Below are 23,916 nucleotides of genomic sequence, written 5' to 3' on the forward strand. Positions count from 1 at the left end.
TTGATTTTATAAGGGATTAAACGTTTGAGGAGATTTAAAATATTTTATTGATTCCCAGAATTGGAGAGTTTAATAGAAAATTAGAGTCAGTAAAAGGCCCTTTGGCCCATCACGTCTGCACCGGTCAAGGACAAACCACCCAAATTTTCAAATCCCATTTTCCAGCACTTGGCCCAAAACCTTATATGCCCTTGGCATCGCAATTGAACAACCAGATACTTCTTAAATGTTATGAGGGTCTCTGCCTCCACCACCCTTTCAGGCAGTGAGTTCCAGATTCCCACGACCCTTTGTGTGAAAAAGTTTCAAGAATTTTGCTCCCTCTAAATCTTTCACACTTTGACTATCCCAGTTAATGTTGGGGAAGTTGAAATTTGCCACTATCACTCCCTGTAACTTTTACTCTTCTTTGAAATTTGCTTACATATTTGCTCCTCTCTTTCCCTCGGAATGTTAGGGGGCCTATAGAACACTCCCAGCAATGTGATTGCTCCTTTTTGGTTTTTAAGTTTTACTGATACGGCTTTGTTAGAAGAGCCTTCAAAGATGTTGTCCCTCCTTACGGCTGTAATTGATTCCTTGGTCAAAATTGCAACACGCCTTGCTCTTTTTTCACCTTCCCTGTCTCACCTAAAGATCCTGTATCCCGGAATATTGAGTTGCCATTCCTGCCCCTCTCTCAACCATGTCTTAGAGACAGCAATGACATCATACCCCCATATTTTAATTTGTGCCTCAACTCGTCTACCTTGTTCACCACGCTGTTTGCATTAAAATAAATAACATCCAGTCTCGTCAAACTCCCTTGTGCTTTAACTGGTGTATAATTCCTGTGCCTCTGTGACCCACTTACTGCCTCTTTTAATTTTGGCTGTGCATCTCCCCCTGCTGAACCTTCTCTCAGGATTCCACCCCACTGCTAAGTTAGTTTAAACTTTCCTCAACAGTACTAGCAAATCTTCCTGTAAGGACGCTGGTGCCATTTCAGCTCAGGTGCAATGCATTCAGATTGTACACATCCCACCATTCCCAAAAACAAATCCTAGTGTCCCAGAATTTAGACATTTATTTAATTTAATTACAATACGGCTCCTGAGGTCTGCCCATGGCTGATGTTGGGTGAGTTGGCTGGTGGGTGTAAGAGCCAAGGGTGATATGTGTGTGGCATGGGTTGTCCTGAGTTAGCGTTAAGTTGGCAACAAAGTACCAAGGGGAATAGGGTAAGGGGGGTGAGGGCTAAAGGGCCTAAAATTTAACAAAACAACTGGGACAAAGTTGTTTACGTAGCCCACCTTGGCCCACACCTGAGGGTGCGGTGGGCCTGACTTCATTTCATGTACAGTGACGATCTCTCCACTCAGGGAGTTTCTTCTGATCTGTATTACATACCTTTAATTGATCGATAGTTAACTGGGTAAATTGACCACAATGGCTAAGTATTCAAATCTGATGACTTGCACATAAGTGGGGGAGGACAAGTGGAATGGGTAGCAAACATGCACAATATAAATACTAAGGAAGGGCATTGAGATGGACAACTTGGAGCTAATCTTTCCAGCTCCTGCTAATGACAGGGAGCCTCTACAACACCACCATGTAGCAGCAAATTGTTCATTGAGAATATAATGCAGTAAAAACAGACTGTTGTCTTTAACTTTAATCATGGGGTGGAATGATCTTTAACTGTGAATAACCCTTTATTTGAAAGCACCCTTCCTCAGTTCTTTCTTGACTGAAGGAACTTTCTTGACTGGAGTAGGTGGTGTATTGAAAAGAATTGGAAAATTTTAAGACTATTCACTATTAAAAAATTGTCCCTTTTCACAGTATAACAACTATTCAGTCAATGGAGCAAATTGGAGGAGTTTTTACCCCATTCCGAAGTTTCATTCCACAAAGATGCAACAAATGAAGTCAGAGAGGGTTCAGTGGACAGACAAACTGTTGCAATGTGGCTACCAGAATCACAGCTTCACCCCGGAAGAAAGGTCAGAGGGGACATTCCTTATGAAAATGATCCAATGGCCAAGTCCACCTGACCCTGCTGTGACCTTTCTGAAAAGCAGCGACCCAGCACATGTTCGCTTTGTAATTTTAAATTCTACAAAGACTTTCTATGTTGGAGATCAGTTACAAGTGATGCTGCAAATGAATGATTTTGAAGGACGCCCAAAGCAATATGGGGGTGACTATCTCCAAGGCCGGATCCACAGCCCAGCTTTAAAAGCTGGTTCAGCCGGAACAGTTATAGATAACCAAAATGGATCTTACTATATAAACTTTCATTTATCTTGGCCAGGGAAAGTGGAAGTGTCTGTTTCCCTGGTTCATCCCAGTGAAGGAATCCAAGCACTTGAAAGGCTACGCAAGGAACGGCCACAGAGAGTGTATTTTAAAAGTACCTTTAAAAACCGGGGTACTTCAGAAACCACTGTGTGTAATTTCTGTTTGCCTCGAACTAAACCGCTGTGTAACTTTACTGATCCCAGCACCGGGGAGCCCTGGTTCTGTTACAAACCAAAGAGGATACCCTGCTCTGCTTGTATTAACCATATGGTGGGGGGTTACGAGCAGGACCTCTTAATAGGAGAAGAAGGTTATTATTTTCAAAGGTATGTCACTTGATTATCTTCTTTTAAAAAAATATTATTTTCCTTTCAATATTGTCATTTTGAGAGAATATGAATATTTAAATTATATTTGTGGCACTCCATTGGAGCTTTCATTAATGTTTGAGACTGGAAAGTATTTTGTGAAAGTGAGGGAAGAGATGTCAAAGTACAAGTCATCTTCGATCGCTACACTGAAAGAATGGGTGAGAGCAATTGGAAAATTTGCCTCAAAATCTTAATTTTCAACCAGCATAATGTGCAACTCCATTTTCAATAAATGTACAATTCTTCACACGTCTTCAGAACAGAATCCCCATTTTCCAAAAACGTTCACTGGTACACATATCTTTAGAAAGATCCAAAGTCATGTCTAACTAGAGAGGATAAAACACTTTGACTGTCCAGTCACAAATCTGTTAAATTCTATACTCCATCTCAGAATTTAACATACGTTTTCCTTTATGGCCCTTTCGTTAGAATATATTTAGGCCCTTGGGCTGGACAAGAGCAATTGGATAGAATGATTATGTGACACAGAAGTAATTTCATTAAGTTCTACAGACATTGAAAGTTGAACAAAAGGACTTATCATCCCTCCATCTAAATACCCTCCCAAAGTCACACAGTCCCCCTCCCCGCTAACCACCTCCCTACTCAACTCTCCATGCTAACCCTCTCCCTCCTCAACTCTCCCCTCTAACCCTCTTCCTCCTCAACTCTTCCCATTAACCCTCTCTCTCCTCAACTCTCCGCTCTCACCCCCTCTCTCCTCAACTCTCCCCTCTAACCCTCTCCCTCTTCAACTCTCCCCTCTAACCTTCTCCCTCTTCAACTCTCCCTCCTCAACTCTCTCCTCTTACCCTCTCCTCAACTCTCCCCTCTAACCCTCTTCCTCCTCAACTCTTCCCATTAACCCTCTCTCTCCTCAACTCTCCCCTCTAACCCTCTCCCTCTTCAACTCTCCCTCCTCAACTTTTCCCTCTTACCCGCTCTCTCCTCAACTCTCCCCCTTAACCCTCTCCCTCCTCAACTCTCCCCTCTTACCTTCTCCCTCCTGAACTCTCCCCTCTAACACTCTCCCTCCTCAACTTTCCCCTCGAACCCTCTTCCTCTGCAACTCTCCCCGTTAACCCTCTCCCTCCTCAACTTTCCCCTCTAACTCTATCCCTACTCAATTCTCCCCTCTAACCCTCTCCCCCTCTAACCCTCCCCCTCCTCAACTCTCCCTTGTAATATCTTGACCCAGTTCACATTAACGTTCTTGATTTTTTTCCCCATAGTTTATTTCTGTTTACACTCAGAATGAGGCTACAACTGGCATGGACACTTTTATTACCCACCCTTGATTCCCTGAGAATGTGGCGATCGTTCATGCAGCAATCAATTCCACGATTCAGTCGCTTGCCAGGCACTTCAAGAGACATTAATTACCGAGCAAAAGATCAATGGAGGGAGTGGCAGTTATTTTTCTTCACGGAGGTATTAGTTGACAAAGTTGTGTTCCACCGATTTTTTTTTTAACAGCCAGCAGCTTTCAGTTATTTTTCTAGTCAAAAGTCAACAAAGCCATAGGACACAAGTTTGCAACTTACAGTGAACTTGAACTCAAATCTTCTTTGTCCAATATTATGATCACTAGAAAAAGAAAACTTGTTTAAATATAACACTTTCCAAATGCTCGAGATATCTCAAATAGCTTCCCAAGCCTGAAGTAACTTTGCAATGTGTCGATTGAAGTTATTATTGCAATGTAGGGAAATGGGATACGAAAAGGCAATAAGCTAATTGACCAGATCATCTGCTTTATTGACGTACGTTAAGGAATAAATTCTAATGAGGCAGAGGTTAGCCTCATTCCTACTGTTGAGAATAGGTGGGCCTTGATTTAATGTCCTATCTAAAAAGTAACAGTCTTCACCCAAGTTATGCGCACTGGAGTGGAGCTTGACCACACAAATCCCTGAGCCCTTTTTTTAATATTCATTCATGAGCGTCACTGGCTGGACCACCATTTATTGCCCATTCCTAGTTGCCCAAGGGCAGTTAAGAATCAACCACATTGCTGTGGCTCTGGAGTTACATGTAGGCCAGACCAGGTAAAGACAGCAGGTTTCCTTCCCTAAAGGACATTAGTGAACCCAAATGGGTTTTTCCAACAATCAACAATGGTTTCATGGTCATCAGTAGATTCTTAATTCCAGATATTTTTTATTGAATTCAAATTTCACCACCTGCCGTGGCGGGATTCGAATCCGGGTCCCCAGAACATTAGCTGAGTTTCTGGATTAATAGTCTAGCGATAATATCATGAGGCCATCGTTTCCCCACCCTATCGCACTGTATCACAAAGTCAGCACAACCTGCTTTAGACCAAAGAGGGACAAACACAATTTTTGAAGAGAAAAATCCAATTTTACTGGCAGTACTGAGTTTACTATTAATGTTAACATCAATACAATGTGCCCTGCAATGTCAGAACTCGATCATCCTTTTGGCAGGATTCCCTGAAAGAGGCTGGGAAGCTCACCTCCAGTAGACCAATGTCCCTGTGGTTATAAAGTTAACTTTGTGCAAGGGTGTATCTCCTTCATGGGTCACACCCTGCAAATACACACAACTACTGGGGGATTGGAATTCTGGCATTGACAAGTCTTGTTGTTTAAGCTGAGCAGCCAAGAATTTGAGTGATATATAAAACCATTCTATCACGATAACTTTAAACCAAAGTTTCTGATATTTGAATCTTGAGGAATGGAACAAAAGCAATTGTACTTTCAAACTTCCAACTGTATGAGCTATTCACTCCATCCATGGGGATAATACAGTGACTTAACATGCAACACTAATAATATATTTTCAGTGGGGTCAATGTCAAGAAGCATATTTTATCCAATGGTCCAGATTATGTAACTGTGAAGTCTTCACCTCATACAGGTAAGAGCAATATACATTACTGCGCAGATTGGCAGATTCATAAATTCAATAGTATATGAAGTAATTAGTTGATGCCAACAACACTCAAGTTTCTTTTTGAATAAAGTGTCGTAGAGTCAATAGAATTTTGAGAAGAGTCATCATGTTCGGAGTGAGTTGGTTTTCTCTCCGAGGAAACATTTTTATGTTCGCACACTTGCATTCATTTAATGAATGCAGCTCCAATGACAATGCATCTATTGTTTGGGGGATGCAGGGTGGATGAGCATAGTCGGAGGTGTGGGGGTGTGATGAACACATTGTCAGAGTGCAGGAGAGTGGTGAGCACTGTCAGTGGAATGGGGGGGTTGACTATTGTTTTGGGGGTGAGTATTGTCAGCGGATGCAGAGGGGTTGAACATTGTTGGTGGCATTGTGATCGGGGTGAGAGCTTGAGGGGTGCAAATCTAACAAAGAAAGATCCATTTAAACACTCTGCAAGTAAATCAGCTGAAAACTTAAGGGCCATAGGGTTATGATCCGGCAGATGTTAATTGTCACACAAATCAACCCTAAAGGAAAATTTAGCCTACATATTACCACTCTTTTTTTGTATTTTGGTGATGATATGTTTACTGAATTCAAAAGCCATAATTTCCAGGAACACATTTGGGATTTTAATCATTAAATTAAAATACTTATTAACAAAAGAAAATTAAACTTAAACACATGAGATTACATTTACACAGTTAAAATTAGTTTTGCACAACATTCCCCCAGAATGACTTCCTACATTATTAAACTTGCAAATAAACACCACTTTAGGCAACAATTCTTTAATGTTTAACTAATATTATCGTAAGGCAAAATCGCTGCTACAAGAATTCTCACTCTCATTTCCAGTCCGCTGTGGAAATTCAAGAAATTTCAAAACAACAGGGTACCTTTTTGTGGCCTCATGACTTTTCTGGCTTAACTGAATGGCTGATTTCACTTTGCTTCTTCACAGCTCTTTTCCCATTACAGTACAGCACCCTAAGAGGCTTCGCATGGCCACTCTCAAGTTGTACCTCCAACCTCCCCAATAGTATTTTTGTCTCTTTCATCTGGATTTCATTTCCCATAGCCCTCCTTTAAACTTACTTTCCCCAGAATATAAAATCTTTCATGTTCTTTCTATTGCCCCCACTTATGGGTCAAATAACATTTAATAAACTTGCCTAATTTATATAATCTTTTCTGAGTTGTGAACACTTTTTACCCCCCTTCGAAATTTAACAACTAAAAACAGGAACCCTTCTCTACCAGAAAAATGCTGCAAAACTCTCAGCAGGTTTGACAGCATCTGTGGAGACAGAGTAGAGCTAACCTTTCGAGTCTCAACTCGACTGACTCAGAGTCGAAACATTGCCTCTATTCTCTCTCCACAGATGCTGTCAGAGCTGCTGAGATTTTCCAGCATTTTTCTGTATTTGTTTCAGATTTCAGCATCTGCAGTATTTTGCATTTAACACTTCTCTATCTCTGAATGCAAATTTCTGCCCATGGCTTATTTATTTATAGCAAATACAACTTGCCCATGTTTACACACAAACAATTACCACACAGACACACGCAGACACACAGCCACAAGCCTGCTTCATAGAATGGCATAACCCCAAGAATATTAAAAATATTAAACTCTTTCATCGCAATAAGACTTCATAATGAGAAAGCATACGTGAATTCACAATGTTAAACAGGATTGGTGGCAGGCACTGTCACTCTGCTGCTGACTGGAAGATCTGAGCCATAAATTCTTAAAGGTCTTGCCAATGGCCAGGAGAATCTAGAGGACCACACCATAATTATAGAATAAGAGATTGGCCATTTGGGACTGAGATGAGGAGGAATGTAGATAAATGGATAAATTATTGTTTTTATTTGTTTGTGGGATGTGGACATTGCTGCCTAGCCAATATCTACTGGCCATCCCTAATTTCCCTTAAGAAGGTGAGTTGAGACTTGGACCTCTTTTTTAAGCAGCTTGATACAACTGAGAGTCTTGCTGGACCATTTCAAAGGGCATGTTAAGAGTCAACCATGTTGCTCTCAATTTGGAGACACACGTCGGCCAGATCAGGTGAGGGACATAGTGAGCCAGATGGATTTTTAATGACAGTTGACAGTGGTTTCATGGTCATCCTTAGACTTTTAATTCCAGATCTATTTTTATTGAATTCAAATTTCACCATCCGCCATGGTGGGATTCGAAACCCGGATCCCCAGAGCATTACCTTGGGCATCTGGATTGCTAGTCCAGTGACAATGCTACCTTGTCACCACTTTCCTAGTAAAGCTCAGAGGCTGAAAATTGCAAATGCAGCCAATCAAGAAACACAAAGAACAGAAATCCTCTTCATGAGCCAGGATGAGCACAGTTTAAAGATAGACGAACACAGAAAAGTCAAATGCTGTGTCACTATAACTATTTGTTACACTCTTACAAACTGGGTGGAGATCGGTAACGTTAAAAAAGAAAATCCTAAATTCTAGCTATTTATTGAAAAAATGATGACCACAATTCCAAAGTTTAAAACAGAAGAATTTTGCCTGTACCAGATTCAAAACGGCAAACACTAAGGGTGAGATTCTGCGGCCTCCCAGCTGCTTGTTTCCCACCGGCAGCAGGTGGCGGGTTTTTTGCTAGTGGCAGGATTCTCTGGTCCCGCCGCTGTCAATGAGAATTCCCATTGACGTCACCCCATGTCAGCGGGAAACCCGAGGGCGGGGCTGCACTGCCAGTGGGACCAGAGAATCCCGCTGGTGTGAACGGCCGGAGAATTCCAGAGTAAATATCACCTAAAACCCAGAATCGACATGAGGTATGAACAGGCAAATTGTGTTTGATTATAAGCCATAAATTACACATTAAATGACAGACACAGCAAAGATAAATTGGCTTATACTCAGTGTATATGTCATCAAACTCAGGCACAAAGGTGGTATTGTCACTGGACTAGCAATCCAGACACCCAAGGTAATGTTCTGGGGATCCGGGGTTCGAATCCCACAAAGTCAAAACTCTGATTTCCTCATGAAGAGTTTCAGCTCCTCTTCCTTGAGGCTTTAGCCTGATTCTTGGCCAACATCAGCACACAACCAACCCAAATTCTACGGACACAGTCTTCACCAAAAATGGAACACCTCTTCAGAATATCCTCAACTCTGCTAACAATGGATTGGATGGTGTAAATCCATCTATAGCATCTTCAAGTGACAGAAACAACCTCAGCAACCTGTATATTTGTTTATTTTCAGCTCTGATTCTGGCCTCTGTCTTCTTCCATTTGCCCCCACTAGTCCATTGGAATCATTATCATCTGAGCTCTGATCGTTGTGTGCCCTTCTGTATGGTTTCAACCAGTTTCTATTCCCCCTAGAAGTTTTGGTTTCCAATCTGTTTCAGCCTTAAGTTCCTTCGAAACTAAAAGAGTCAATTTGCCTTTTCAATTAGAGTCTATCTCAAAATGTATAAAGATTTGAACCAGGGGTCCAGTCACAGCACCCATTGTGTAAAACTGCAGATCTGTTATGAATAATTTTGCCTTCTCTTTAGGCATGTTTGTTAGAGGCAAGAGCTCCCAGTGTAGCCCACTGCAAAGTATTGTGTTCCCGGTACAGATTAGGCTCAGGCTTTTATGACTCTTTGTCACATCCTTCCAAACAGGATAGTCTGAGTTGATTAAATTACTTTGTGCGATCAATGACACTGGAAACAATTGTCCCAATGGGAACATTTAATTCAAGATAATTTACTTACTGTTCTGTACCACACGAGAATTCATTACTTGACAGAAGAACAGATACAGGGTTATAAGGGCGGCACGGTGGCACAGTGGTTAGCACTGCTGCCTTACAGCTCCAGGGACCTGGGTTTGATTTCCAACTAGGGTCACTGTCTAAGTGGAGTTTGCACATTCTCCCCGTGTTTGCGTGGGTTTCCTCTGGGTGCTCCAGTTTCCTCCCACATTCCAAAGATGTGTGGGTTAGGTTGATCGGGCATGCTAAATTAACTCTTAGTGTCCTGGGATGTGATAGGTTAGAGGGATTAGCAGGGTAACTAAGCGGGGATAGGGCCTGGGTGGGATTGTTGTTGGTGCTGACTTGATGGGCCGAATGGCCTCCTTTTGCACTGTAGGGTTCTATGATACAGTGTGGCAAAGGTGCTCTCAACCTTGGTTCCTTCTAAGCGCAGCCACTTTGGGTCTAACTTTTGCAAATTTCATGAATAATTATTTTTGTTAGATAAAATCCCTCGCTCATGAAACAGATTCGTAAAACTAGAGGCAATAATATGTTTGATTATTCATTTAATTTATTATTGATAAAACACTAACTTCAAACACCCGAATGATCCGTGCGGAATAATGTCATACATTCAATCACTCATGTACATGGATTTCACAATATAGGTTGCTGTTGCTAATGAGGACCAACAAAGATTCCTTCCCCAAGTCTGTAGGCACTACGGGATCTTAAAGGAAGGACAAATCTTATTTTCTTTCTAACTTAATAAAACACATGACTTTTTACTGTTATTGTTCATGGTTCTTTACCTGCTGGATACAACATCATCTGATGTTTTATGAAGTAAACAGAAATTGCCAAACAGAAATAACAGGTCCAATGCTTTTTTTTTCCTGATCTTTTTGCTTTTACTTCATTTGAAAATAACCTTTGTTTTTTATTTATTTGTGTCACAAGTAGTCCTATATTAACACTGCAATGAACCACCAGGGTGGCACGGTGACACAGTTGCCTCACAGCGCCAGGGACCCAGGTTTGATTCCCGGCTTGGGTCACTGTCTGTGTGGAGTTTACACATTCTCCCCGTGTCAGCACGGGTTTCCTCCGGGTGCTCCGGTTTCCTCCCACGGTCTGAAAGACGTGCTGGTTAGGTACATTGACCCGAACAGGCGCCGGAGTGTGGCGACTAGGGGATTTTCACAGTAACTTCATTGCAATGTTAATGTGAGTCTTACTTGTGACCAATAAATAAACTTTAACTTTACTTTAAGTTACTGTGAAAATCCCCTAGTCGCCACACTCTGACACCTGATACATGTTCTTATGGCAGCTCACTGTCTTTCTATATTGGAGCAATCTCCGACCTTACACTACCCTCAATGGTGATAAAAAGCCTGCGTTTTGAAGGCTTACCTGTTTTAATATGAATAGTTTCTTTACCGCTCAAGCTACTTTAATCATTTGAGCCTATCTTTGCAGTTTAGTATCCTTTTACCTGAAATTCATCATTTCCTAGAATATTGGTTGGAAGAGACAAGCTTTTCAAGAACACAAATTATACTTATATTAGATACATTGCCCACTAAATGTTTCCAGTCTGTTTGATCCCGTAAACTTATTCTCCTGTCAGAGGTAATAGGTAACACTTTCATATTATCTCTTGGCTAGTTTTAGAGTTCTTTAAAAAATCAACAGTAGCACCTTTCTCTAACCAGTGTAAATAGTTGTTTTACCAGCAGCAGTTCAGAGAGTCAGTTCTGACCTAGAGATGCTATATATCACCATTCCTAACTCATGGAATAAAGGGGACAGTAGCAACATAAATATGGAATTGTCTGAGTTACAGGAAACAGACAAGAGTGGTTAATGATATAATACACATGGTATAACACATGGTATAATAACCACAGCAAGGTGGCACAGTGGTTAGCACTGCTGCCTCACAGCACCAGGGATCCGGGTTAGATCCCTGGCCTGGATTACTGTCTGTGCACAGTCTGTACATTCTCCCCATGTCAGCATAGGTTTCTTCCGGGTGCTCCAGTTTCCTCCCACAGTCCAAAAGACGTGCTGGTGAGGTGCATTGGCCATGCTAAATTCTCCCTCAGTGTACCCGAACAGGCGCCGGAGTGTGGCGACTCGGAGATTTTCACAGTAACGTCATTGCAGTGTTAATGTAAGTCTAATTGTGACACTAATAGATAAATTTAAACTCTTTGTTCTTTTAAAATCTTCATACTTACACCAATCCATGGTTCCATCTGATTTCCAGATATTCATGTGTTTTTCTGTCATAAGATGTAGTTTCCAAATATTCCTTCATCTTTTAACCCTTTTTTTGAGTTTAATTTAATTTTGTATGCATGGGATGTAGGCATCTCTGGCAAGGCCAGGTTTTGTTGCATATCCCTAAATGCCCTTGACTTCTGTAGCTTGCTAGGCCACAGCAGAGGGTAGCTAAGAGTCAACCGCATTATTATTGATCTGGAGTCACATGTAGGCCAGACCAGGTAAGGGTCCTAAAGGACATTCGCGAACCTGATGGGGTCTTAAAATAAGCAATAATAGCCACAATTACTGAGGCTAGCTTTCAATTCCAGGTGTTGTTAATTGAATTTAAACTCCACCAAAGGTCAGGATGTGATTTGAACCCATATCTCCAGACCATTAACCAGGGCCCTTCTATTATTACAAAGAACAAAGAAAATTACAGCACAGGAAGATGCTCTTCGGCCCTCCAAGCCTGCACCGACCATGCTGCCTGACTGAACTAAAAACCCCCTACACTTCCGGGGACCATATCTCTCTATTCCCCTCCTATTCATGTATTTGTCCAGACACCTCTTAAAACTCACTATCGTATCTGCTTCCACTACCTCCCCGGGCAACAAGTTCCAGGCACCCACCACCCTCTGTGTAAACAATTTGCCTCGTACATCTCCTTTAAACATTGCCCCTCGCACCTTAAACCTGTGCCCCCCAGTAATTGACTCTTCCACCCTGGGAAAAAGCTTCTGACTATCCACTCTGTCCATGCCCCTCATAATCTTGTAGACTTCTATCGGGTCGCCCCCTCAACCTCCGTCATTCCAGTGAGAACAAACCAAGTTTCTCCAACCTCTCCTCATAGCAAATTTGTACAGTAGCATTACCACTCTGTCACAATCTCCCTTTTAATTACATACACAGGAAGGTAAATATATCAAAGAAAATGTTAAGAGTAGGAAAGTTCCCAAATTGTAATTTCTTTAATGCATTTACGGGATGTGGGCATCACTGGCTAGGCCAATATTTACTGCCCATCTCTCGTTGCTCTTTGCGAGCCAGCCGGAGCACTCAATACCTTCAGTAATAGTGGTTTTAAGGAGTCCATATACGTGCTCTGCGTGAATTTGTCAAATCAGCAATGACCTGCATATGTCTGCCTGTCACCACCAGACAAATTCAACATACAGTAATTAACAGTTAAGACCACAATTCTGTGTTCAGTCCAGATTGTCAAACAGATGGGTGTAAAATTAATAATCCTTGTAGTGCTACCAAAGCAGCCTCGCATTGCCTTGCTGGAGTGCACAAGATCACCAGACAATTCCTCCATGTCGTGCAACTTGTTCAAGACAGTGCCCACGTAGGCCTCCCCAGAAAAGGTTGGAACCCAGTATTACCCTGACTTTGCACAATCCAACAGACTCCTGCAATGCCCGCATAGCTAATTCAGGCAACACTGGTCCTGGCAAGACATGTGTTCACCACTCTGCAAAACCACAGGCTCAGACCTTCAAGGTGATCCTTGCACTAAACTATCATAAAAGGCCCAAATTACATTGAAGGGGCTGCATTTTGCATGCACCCGCTGGGTGTGTTTTTGGCGGGGTGCACATAAAATAGGGTGTCTGCTCACCGGGCGGGTGGGTAGGTGCCCACCCCACCACTGTCCACCCCCAACTTCACTGCTAAAATGTGGGGGGTGGGCAGCCATTGAAATTGGCAGCCTGCACACCATATTTGAATAGATGTTCAAGGATGAAGTGGGCTTGTCCCTCAAGTCAATTCACCCCAATAATATGCTGCCCGTGCCATACAATGGTCAGCGTGGGCTGTCAGGTGGGAGTGGGCAGCCTGTTTTTTTTAAAATTTCCAAATGGTGGGAAGGTCGCGGAAGGCACTCTGCATCAACGCTTACATATCCAGCTTATTTCTCAGCCTAGCGTCTTTCATTCACAGGCAAAGATCTTGGAGCATGTGTCCCCGGAAAGCCTCTGTTTTCACCATCTGGATTTTATTATCAGGACCAGTGGGTGTCAACGAGCTGTAACATTCGCCACTACTACACTCCTGCAAATATTACAGACTGCCTCCGTGGGAAAAACGTTTACCTTTTCGGAGATTCCACCATACGTCAGTGGTTTGAATATTTGACAGAATTTGTGCCAGGTTAAGTGTATTTTACCATTGTGGTGCAATTTGCTTTATGTGTTCATTATAACTCAGTCTAGGATTAATTTCCAACAACCCTTCAGTCAATATCCACTGACCTGAATATATAGATCCATGGATTTGACAGCTTGTCATTTATGCATGGCACATCTAAAGCCAGAACATGTGCCACAATTCGTAAATAGATTGTGTACAAATTAACTAGTTTTGAGTGGAACAGGACAATGTGGGTAACTTTGATTTGCTGGGATAGTGTAAAATGGCTGATAGCATATCGCCACCTGTTGTACATTTCTCCCGATTCTTACTTCTATTGAATTGAATTGTGAAAATTCCTGAGGAAATTCCTGATAAGTAATTCTTGTTGGCAGATTTACAAATAAATCCCCACAAATATGACCAGTCAAATGCCTCCCTTCTGTACTGCAGTGTCTATGATTATATGAAAAGGAGGATGCGCTGGTATGGGGTAAAATATGGAGGTCTGGTGGCACAGTGGGTGGGGTCACTGCCTCTGAGCCAGAAATTCTGGGCAGGATTTTCCAGCCGCACTCGCCCCAATACCGGAAAATCCCATCTGACGTCAACGGAACGTTGTATTTTTGATTTGATTTGATTTATTATTGTCTAAAGTATTGTTTCTTGCGTGCTATACAAAGCATACCATTCATAGAGAAGGAAACGAGAGAGTGCAGAATGTAGTGTTACAGTCATAGCTTGGGTGTAGAGAAAGATCAACTTCATGCAAGGTAGGTCTGATGGCAGCAGGGAAGAAGCTGTTCTTGAGTCGGTTGGTAGGTGACCTCAGACTTTTGTATCTTTTTCCCGACTGAAGAAGGTGGAAGAGAGAATGTCCAGGGTGCGTGGGGTCCTTAATTATGCTGGCTGCTTTGCCGGGGCAGCGGGAAGTGACAGTAGACAGAGTCAATGGCTGGGAGGCTGGTTTGTATGATGGATTGGGCTACATTCACGACCTTTTTGTCATGTCCTGCCCACTATGACTCCTGTGGTGGGCGGGACTAGAAAATGTTACCCTCTGTGCTTGAGTTCCATCCCAGGACTTGACCGATGCGTTCATATTGCAGCTAACAGGTTGAGCATCAACCTGCAAAATCCTTCCAATATGCCAATGGCAGGTGGTAAGCGTGAGCAAAACTCCAGTCAGCCATGCTTGGCGTAGAGTGGCGCCCCTCAAGCTATAAGCCTCTAGTGACAGGATAGCGACCTGTTCCAGGAAAAGACCTTGCTATGGGAACAGATGAAAGTCTGCCTTGCGCACCACTAGGTGCAAGAAGTGAAACAAACAGGGTAAAACGTTGGGACTTTGGGGTTAGAGTTGACCAGAGTCTTCATATCTGAAGAAGAGTCAATGCACTGAAGGTTAACTCTGTTTCTCTCCCCACAGATGTTACTGGGCCTGCTGAGTTTTTCCAGCACTTGCTGTTTTTATGTTATGCTTTTGTTTTAGAGTAATGTCTTCGACCTGCACCGAGCACAGTTGGATTACATTATATCCTACTACGCTGAAACCTCTGGGACTCTGTCACCAGCTATCACACATTTAAAAATATATATCTTCATGCACTTCCGGTCTATCAAACCTTACTTTCTGCGATACAATTTAGTTTTGTTTTTGTGACAACCCTTTCCCATTCTGAATTCTTATTCTCAGTTATAATGGAAGCTATCAATTAAAGTTGCCATTGCTGTAATTACACCTGTCATTAAATAATGCTGTTGTACAGCCTTCATTTTTCCTCTGCAGCATCCTCTATGATAAAGAATGTCTTCCATTTCAACACCCCAACTTCCCGAAATGCTGTCAATTTTTCCAGTTGCTTATAAATGAAAGCGTACTATAAAGGCAAGGATAGAGGGCATTGATTTGGAGATGGGGCGAAGTTAATTCTTCACACCTTGGGACAATTGTTCCTCCTCTAACCTCACTTCGTAGGAAGGCACCACAGAGGGGAATAATTCTAAATGAATACACCCGGTTAGAAAATGAACTTCAACAGAAAGGGAAATGGAACATTGTGTAAAACCAGCAGCCGATTAATCGCATTAGTATCCCACTAGCGAACTGGCCATGCCAACAAGTGTCAACTTTGTCTTTAAAAAAATGCATACGCACTCGCTATCTGATTAGACCAGTTCCTGATGCTATAATTGTTTTTGTTCTAGCTTTATTAGAGAATCATAGAACATTATAGTACTAGAGAAGAAGTCTACCCGTGCCGGCTCATTGGAAAAGCTATCCCATTAGTCCCATTTACAAACTATTACCTAGATTTAATTTTGTTCCTTTTCTAATCTATATATAATTTCCTTTCTGAAAGTTTTCCAGAATCTGCTTCCTTCATTCTTTCAGACAATGCAAAAGCTCACTGTATAAATTCTTCCTATCTTCCCAGTATATCTTTCACTAATTTTCAAAAATGTGTCCACTGGTTATAGCCATCTACCCACCAGTGAAAACAATTTCCTCTTATTTACTAAATAAAACCTGACTATATAGAGGTTTCATAAGGTCACTACAGAGTAGAAGGAGACCATTCGGCCCATCAAGCCTGCACTAACAACAATCCTACCCAGGCCCTATCCCATTTATTTACCCTGCTAATCCCCTTGACACGAAGGGGCAATTTAGCATGGCCAATCAACCTAACCCGCACATCTTTGGACTGTGGGAGGAAACCGGAGCACCTGGAGGAAACCCATGCAGACATAGGGAGAACATGCAAACTCCACACAGACAGTCCCTGGACTTGAACCCGGGTTGCTGGCTCTGTGAGGCAGCAGTGCTAACCACTGTGCCACTGTTACCCCTTAACCTTCCCTGCTCTGAGGAAAACAATCCCAGCTTCTCTGGTCTTCCCACATAACTGAGGTCCCTTATCCATGATATCATTCCGCTAAATGTCCTCTAACCCTTGCCAAGGCCTTGACATCCAATCTATAATGATCCTACTGGAGCCTAACCATTGTTTTGTTTTGTAAAGGGTGAGGATAACTTTCTGACTTTTGTACTCTGTGCTACTAATATGAAATGTAAAAGGTCCAATATGCTTTTTAATAGTTTTATCAACTTGTTCTGCCATCTTCAAACATTTGTGTGTGTCAACCACCAGATATCACTATTTGTGCACTCATTTGAAGTGTGTCATTTAGATTTTATTCCCTCTTCTTATTCTTCCAGCCAGATTGCGTTACTGGTGCATAGTAAGATTTCAGTAAAAGCTAATTTAGAAAGAATAGTTATAAAGTCTTTAATTGACACAACTTCAGGATTAAATTAATTTACAAAGAGCACATTTGATAAATAGACCTAAAGAAGAATTTTAGAATCATTCCTTGTGATCACCTTATAATAGATTCATAGCATCATAGAATCCATACAGTGCAGAAGGAAGCCATTCAGCCCATCGAGCCTACACCAACAACAATTCCACTCAGGCCCTATCCCCTTAATCCCATGTATTTATCCTGCTAATCTCCCTGACACTAAGGGCAATTTAAGATGGCTAATCTACCTAATCTACACATCAGGGAGGAAACCTGAGCATCTGAGGGAAACCCGAGTGGACACGGGGAGAACGTGCAGAATCCACACGATCACCTGAGGCCGAGAATTGAACCTGGGTTCCTAACGCTGTGAGGCAGCAGTGCTAACCACTGTGCCACCTGCTGCCCCTTTATGGAGGGAACTCTCGAAAGCCAGATGGAAGGATTGGTAGCGAAGATAACACTTGAATCCCTTAACAGAGAGGAAATATGGAGAGATGAAGCCATTATTCCTCACTGGAGATAGTTGAAAATAGCATTGCATTTATGCTCCATCACATAAATTTATCACAAAAGGTCATATGCTTGAGCAAGTTGAGTAAGGCACTCTACTGGTTGTAAGGATTTTTCTATGCCCAGTGAAAATACCAGTGCGGGTTGATTGTGATGACATAATGCACTACGGGTATATGGACATTACCATTATTGAATGAATCTAGTTCAGGTTTGGTAAAGAAAAAGTTCCATTTTGATGTTCAAATCTTCAAAATATGCCTTCCGGCTTCATTCCTGTTCATTATCATCTGCACTAAATACGACTTGGTATTAATTACATAGTATCTTTCTAGGTCTGAGGAAGTTTAATCTTGGAAATTCTAAACTAGCTGGCCCTCATCTTGCTTTGGATATAGACAACAAGATCAAAGTGGATTATTATGCCCATGGCAAACCCATCCGAATCGTCCCCATCGCGAGTCAGGATCTGCCATTCATTGCAAACAAACTGGATGAGATTAAAGGAGGAAAGAACACAGTGATAGCCCTCACCATATGGTGTCATTTCAACACTTTCCCAGTTGAGGTGTACATCCGAAGGCTCCAGAACATCCGCAGGTCAATCCTACGTCTGCTGGATAGGAGTCCAGACACACTGGTTGTAATAAAGACCGCCAATGTCCAGGCCCTTCCACAAGATGTCAGCCTCTACAACAGCGACTGGTATTCCTATCAACTCGACTTAGTGATGAGAAAGATGTTTGAGGGCATCAAGGTGGCATTTGTGGATGCCTGGGAGATGACAATAGCCCATTACCTGCCACACAACTTACACCCCAAGTGGGTCATTATAAGGAATGAAATAGATGTGTTTCTTTCACATGTGTGTCCTTTGGAAAAGAGATAAATGCCCTTGTAAATTCGTTCCAGCTGGTTTTGAGGAATCATGGAGTATCAAATGATTTAAAATGCAGGGTAAAATAATAATGTCATCAGAACTCTCAGGGTTACGGAACTGTATTAACTTAATAAACCTGCATTGCCATTATTTCCACAGGAGTTCTCCCTTGGTGGCATGAGTCCAATGAGAGCTCACTGTACATAAGAAATGAACCCTCTCACCCAACTGTATTAGAATTGCAGGGGATCTCAGTCCAACATCCTTTCACAACTTCTATCCAAGTGAAGATGTTTCAATGCTTTAAGTGCGGTAACTCTCATTGCGACAGAGACATGTTCAGGTTGCCTTCACTTGTACACCAATCATCCGTTAAATTGGGAGAAAAAATATCACGTGGTTATAATGTTGTTTGCAAAATTTTGATGCCCAGCTTTGTTACTGTGCTGTTGTGAATGCATCAGTGTCTATCCAGGCTGGCAAATATCAGTGTTCATGGTATAATAACCACCTCAAAGTGATGTTGGAGATTTATTGCCCTCTTACTGCTGATATTCCAGCTACTGATACATATTTTTTGATTTGATTTGATTTATTATTGTCACATGTACTGGTATACAGTGAAAAGTATTGTTTCTTGCGCGCTATACAAACAAAGCATACCGTTCAGAGCACATAGGGAATAGTACATTTGGGTCATTACAATATGTTGCCAATTGCCCATCTGTTTCAGGCTGTTAGCCACTCTACGATTCAAATCAGGCAACCATGATGCAGTTAAGCCCCAACTGAATTTGAATGGACATGTTAGTGGAATGAGCATCTTAACACGTGACCCTTAAAGCGACAGACGTAACAATATACACAAAAGATTTTCTAATCATATTTGTGTGGAGCTTCCTCCTGCCTTCACAAACATTGTGGGCTGCTCCTAACCCAGGAACACACCACCATCCCATCCCTCTCTCACTGCCTGGAAGTTAATGGACAGAATTTTCCCAAAATCTGGCAGAGTTTCAGGTTCAGACTGAAAACCGGCATGGATCTGTCCTGGTGCACAGTCGAGTTTTCACTCCAGGTTTTCTGCCACTCGGTGCACCGAGAATCTGGGGGCATGGGTAACACCATCGCTCAGGTGGAGTGGGGCTAGATAGAGACAGCAAGGCCAGCTCCACAGAGTTTGGGGCACAATCGTTAAAGGATTAAATTAAATTCTCCCCACATCCCCCACACGAACATGGAGAATCCCCCACAACTATCAGGGCGAGTCCTCCCCACAAGCATCCAGACACTCCCCGCACAATCACAGCCATTACTACCACCCCACTTTAAAGACATTAGGATGCAACCCCCACCCGACCGTACACAAGGGGAACCCACTCAATAAGGCTCCAGCAGTGCAAGGTGGCACTGCCAGGTTGGCACTGCCAGGTTAGCAATGCCAGGGTGACAATATCAGAATGGCAGTGCAAGTGTGCAAGGGCCATGTCCCTCGCCACCCAGGGGTTATACTTGCCTGTACACCCCAGCCTAGTCATCATGACTGGTCCTCGATTTTGAAAATCAGTGTGGGACAATGCGTTGTGGACGGCAGTAGCAACGTTAAGCCTGCAAATGATAGTAAATATATTAAAATATATGCTAATCAGGTTCAAGCCCTTGTACCATCATGTCACAAATAAACATTACATTTAATCTTCCTAATCTAATAAAAACTGTGGCTCAGTTGGTAACACCCTTGCTCCAGAGCTAAAAAGATTTTGGAGTCAAGAACAACTCCAGAGCTTGGACATAAGAATTAAAGCTAACATTCTAATGCTGTACTGAGGGAGTGCTGCACTTCTGGAGGTGCCAATTCTCAGATGGGACTTTAAGCCAAGGTTTTATCTGCCCTCACGGGTGGATGTAAAGGTTCCAATGGCGCTACTTCAAAGAAAAGCAGAGAATTTGCCCCCAGTGTCTGGACCAATATTTTATCTCTCAATATCACAAAAACAAATTATGTCGTCATTATCACATCATTCTTTTGGGAACTTGTGCAAATTTGCTGCCATGTTTTCTACATTACAACAGACAGTGTGCAGAAAGATGGTATTATTTTTAATATTTTTGTGTGTTCTGTGAAGCAGGTTTGTGACTGCATTAATGTCTATGTGTGTGGCTAATTCAATTAAACCAAAAACAGTTGGCCTGCAAGTTTTAGGACATCAAAGAGCTGTAAATATGAAAGGCATGCACCTGAAGTAAACATGGCCACGTTGATTTTGCTAGAAGTAAATAAACTGTGGGTAGAAGTTTGCATTCGGAGATAAGGGAGAATATTGATTTTGTTTTTGCTTGTTTAATTTCAAAAGGGAGTAAAATGGTTTTCCAACTTGGAAAATATCATTAAAAAAACATTAGGGAAGGTTATTAAATTGTATTGGACTCAAAAGTGTGATCAATGAGAAGATAAAAGATTTTTATATTCTGGAAAAGGTGAATTTCAAAGAAGGGTAAGGACAATGGAATAAAGATGAAACAGGGGGACTGCTTAAGGAGAGATGTGAAAACTGTAAGACTTCCAGGAGTTCTGCTCTGTACTGGGAAAGGAACTGTAAAGACACAAAGTGAGGCAGCTTCCCAGCCAACCTAGAAAAGTCTGTTTTTCAGAAAGCTGGGTTTTGTTTTGAAGCTTCTTGAACTTCCACAGCAGAGTGGGAGAAAGTGAGGAGCCTCATGCCAAACATTCCCTACAGCAGCAATGGTTTTGCCTTGTGGTAATATTACTGGATTTTATTGATTAAACACCTATAGGGGCTTGTTATCTAAAGGAGTGTTTATTTGTGAATCTAACCATTCTTTTGGGGGAAATCTTTTGGGGGAAAGTGTTCTGTAAGACTAATTTTAACTGTATGAATGTAACCTTGTGTTTAAGTTTTATTTTATTTTGTTAATAAATGTTTTAATTTATTATTTAAAATCCCAAAAGTGTCACTGAAATTTGTGACTTCTGACTTCAGAATGTGTACCTTCTCACGATCCAAATACAAAAAGAAGAGTTGTGATAAGTTGGCCAAGTTTCCCTTTGGGATTTGGTTTACTCCACAATTACAACTTCTGGATCATACCAATGCTGCCAGAGCTGTAAAACACTTCCAGCATTTTCCTGTTTATTTCAAATTTCCAGCATCTGCAGTATCTTGCTTTTGCATTAGTTGCTTCAAAAGTATTCCATTGGCTATAGAGTACTATGGACTGTCCCGTGGTCATGAAAGGCATTATATGCAAGTCCTTTTTAAAAAATTTTAATCTATCACTTAATATATCAAATGATTAGTCAAAGGATTAGAAACTGTAGACTAGGCATAATTAGAGTAACAAGGGCCCAATAAAAGCTTTGGCCTAATTGGTGGAAAATTCAACAAATTCGGAAACAATAAAACAAAACAAAATCAAGTGTGATATCGCAGGACAACTGGCAAGAGATTGATTCGCAAGCATTATTGTTGATTTGTTTTCTCTTTAAGTTAGGGTTACGCTAAGAGGTTTAGTTAGTTGTTCAATAGAGACAGTAGTACACCTCAGTCCTGTCAATTCCAGGACCCATCTCATGTCCTACATAACCACATGTGCAGCAAGTGGCATTAGATGGAAGAGCTGCAGCTCTGGCTTTCTTGAGTGTGAGTGGCAGGTAGCACATCCATGAGACATGGTTAGCACGTTCCTGGAAGTTGTCACAGTGCATCTTAAGACAACCTCGGACAGAGAGGGAATAGGTGAATACCGGATGGTCAGGGGAGGAGCAGCCACATAGTCCAGTAGCTCCTGCAACGCATCATGCTTTCCAATCACCACTGAGGTTTGAACACTGATGAGGGCAATGGTTCTTCCAGCGTAAAGGTTCTTTTACTCTCCACACAGACTGGTTTCGGATGCCACTGATAACTGTGGGTGTCTCTCTCCTGCTGGTGTTCAACTCACAATCCGGAAGTGTCACGCTGGGACAGCTTCACAAGAGAGAGGGAGAAAGACTCACTGTTTATTCCTGACCAGTGAGCTCACCCTTATGCCACACAAGTTACCCTGGCTGTCACCTACGACTCTTCCTTGTAGGTAGTAAAATACAACCTAGAAGTGCCACACTGGGACAGCTTCACAGGAGAGAGAGAGAGAGAGGGACCACTGGTTATTCCTGACCAGTAGACCCTCTTGAGTGAGCAGTTTTGAAGTGCTCAGCCCCTTACGGATCTGTACCCTGGAATTATGTTCTGGCTTTTTAGTATCTCACCAAGATGGACGATGAGAGAGAGAGACCAGTCAATTTGAAAATAATTTATTCAAGAATAACTCCAACCAAACTCAGTCAATAAAACACAGACACTACAATACCATTGAAAGAAAACTCTAACGTAAATTCTTAGCATTACACGATTTACACAATTTACACAAAAACAAGAAGAATCCCAGACTCCTCCTCAACCTTTACCTAATTGGGGAATTTCTGAAGGCTGAGAGAATATACTCACCACTCCTCAGATCGTTTTAAAAACAAAAGGTCCTTGCTGCTGCTGAGAAAATAGTTGGTGTCTTGCCTTGTTGCTGGATCTTCCCTCTGCCACGAAGTAGTTGTCTGGCTGGACACCTGAATTCACTCCTTCCCGACTTTACAACTCTCCCGCCCCAAACTTCACAGAACTCCTTTCCCAGTTAAGTGCTGAAAGGTCAACCAGCTCTCCTCCTTGTGTGACCTCTTGGCTAGAGTTAGATATTTTTTTAAAAGGCAGTTTCCTTAATCAAATTGGCCGACTCCTCCCATTGGTCAGTTTCAAAACAATGGGGTGCACAGTGCTTACAGGATAAAACTGATTTGATCAGTTTCAATGACAAAGAGCCCAAACTGTTTTTGGAGGTGTCTGATGGGCTGCTAAGTGTCCCAAGGTGGTTTCCTGGAACTGCGAAATGTTTTCCCATTAGTGGAGACATTATTCTATATAGCCGGGATAAAACTCGTAACCATTTCCATTGTCTCTCCTGTAGTTGGTCAGGGCTATCAACATCCCTCTGCAAAATCTTGTCAGTTAGTTTTGCCATGACTCATGGCCCCCTTTGTTCGCTCCTTGGATGGTCTGGTGATGTTGTATATTCCGATGTCTGGTTTGCAGCCATTTTGCTTGAATGTAACCTTTTAAAATAATACTATCTTTAAAATGTCCGTTGTTCCACTTGAAATTGGCCATGTTGTATCAGTTTAATATAATATCCGTGTAATATATCTTATGGAATTCATCCAAATGATGGATTTGCTACATCTTACACCAGTGAGTACAACCGTAGCCAAGGCTGCAGCACCAGGCATGGCCCAGATACACAAGGGTAAGAGACGAAAGGCTGAGATAGCAATAATGCTACAGGATTATACTTTGGGGAACAGAAAGGCATTTCTGTGGCCCAAGTATGGTTCCAGGTTTATACGATTTCTCTCCGCTGCCAGTGTCGACACTGATA

The 23,916-nt window shown here is 42.0% G+C and overlaps 1 protein-coding gene across 1 annotated transcript in view; it reads left to right on the forward strand.

Annotated features, from left to right (window-relative positions):
* LOC144506190 (NXPE family member 3-like) overlaps positions 1 to 18,438 on the forward strand; it is a 44,240-nt gene extending 25,802 nt beyond the window's left edge. The window contains exons 4-7 of the mRNA XM_078232045.1: positions 2,201 to 2,612; positions 5,473 to 5,546; positions 13,539 to 13,748; positions 17,885 to 18,438. Coding sequence (XP_078088171.1) covers positions 2,201 to 2,612; positions 5,473 to 5,546; positions 13,539 to 13,748; positions 17,885 to 18,438 — 1,250 coding nt within the window. The remainder of the gene's footprint in view (positions 1 to 2,200; positions 2,613 to 5,472; positions 5,547 to 13,538; positions 13,749 to 17,884) is intronic.
* Positions 18,439 to 23,916: the final 5,478 nt, after the last annotated feature.

The sequence above is a fragment of the Mustelus asterias genome, chromosome 17 (genome assembly GCF_964213995.1).
Source record: "Mustelus asterias chromosome 17, sMusAst1.hap1.1, whole genome shotgun sequence".
NCBI classification, from domain to species: domain Eukaryota; kingdom Metazoa; phylum Chordata; class Chondrichthyes; order Carcharhiniformes; family Triakidae; genus Mustelus; species Mustelus asterias.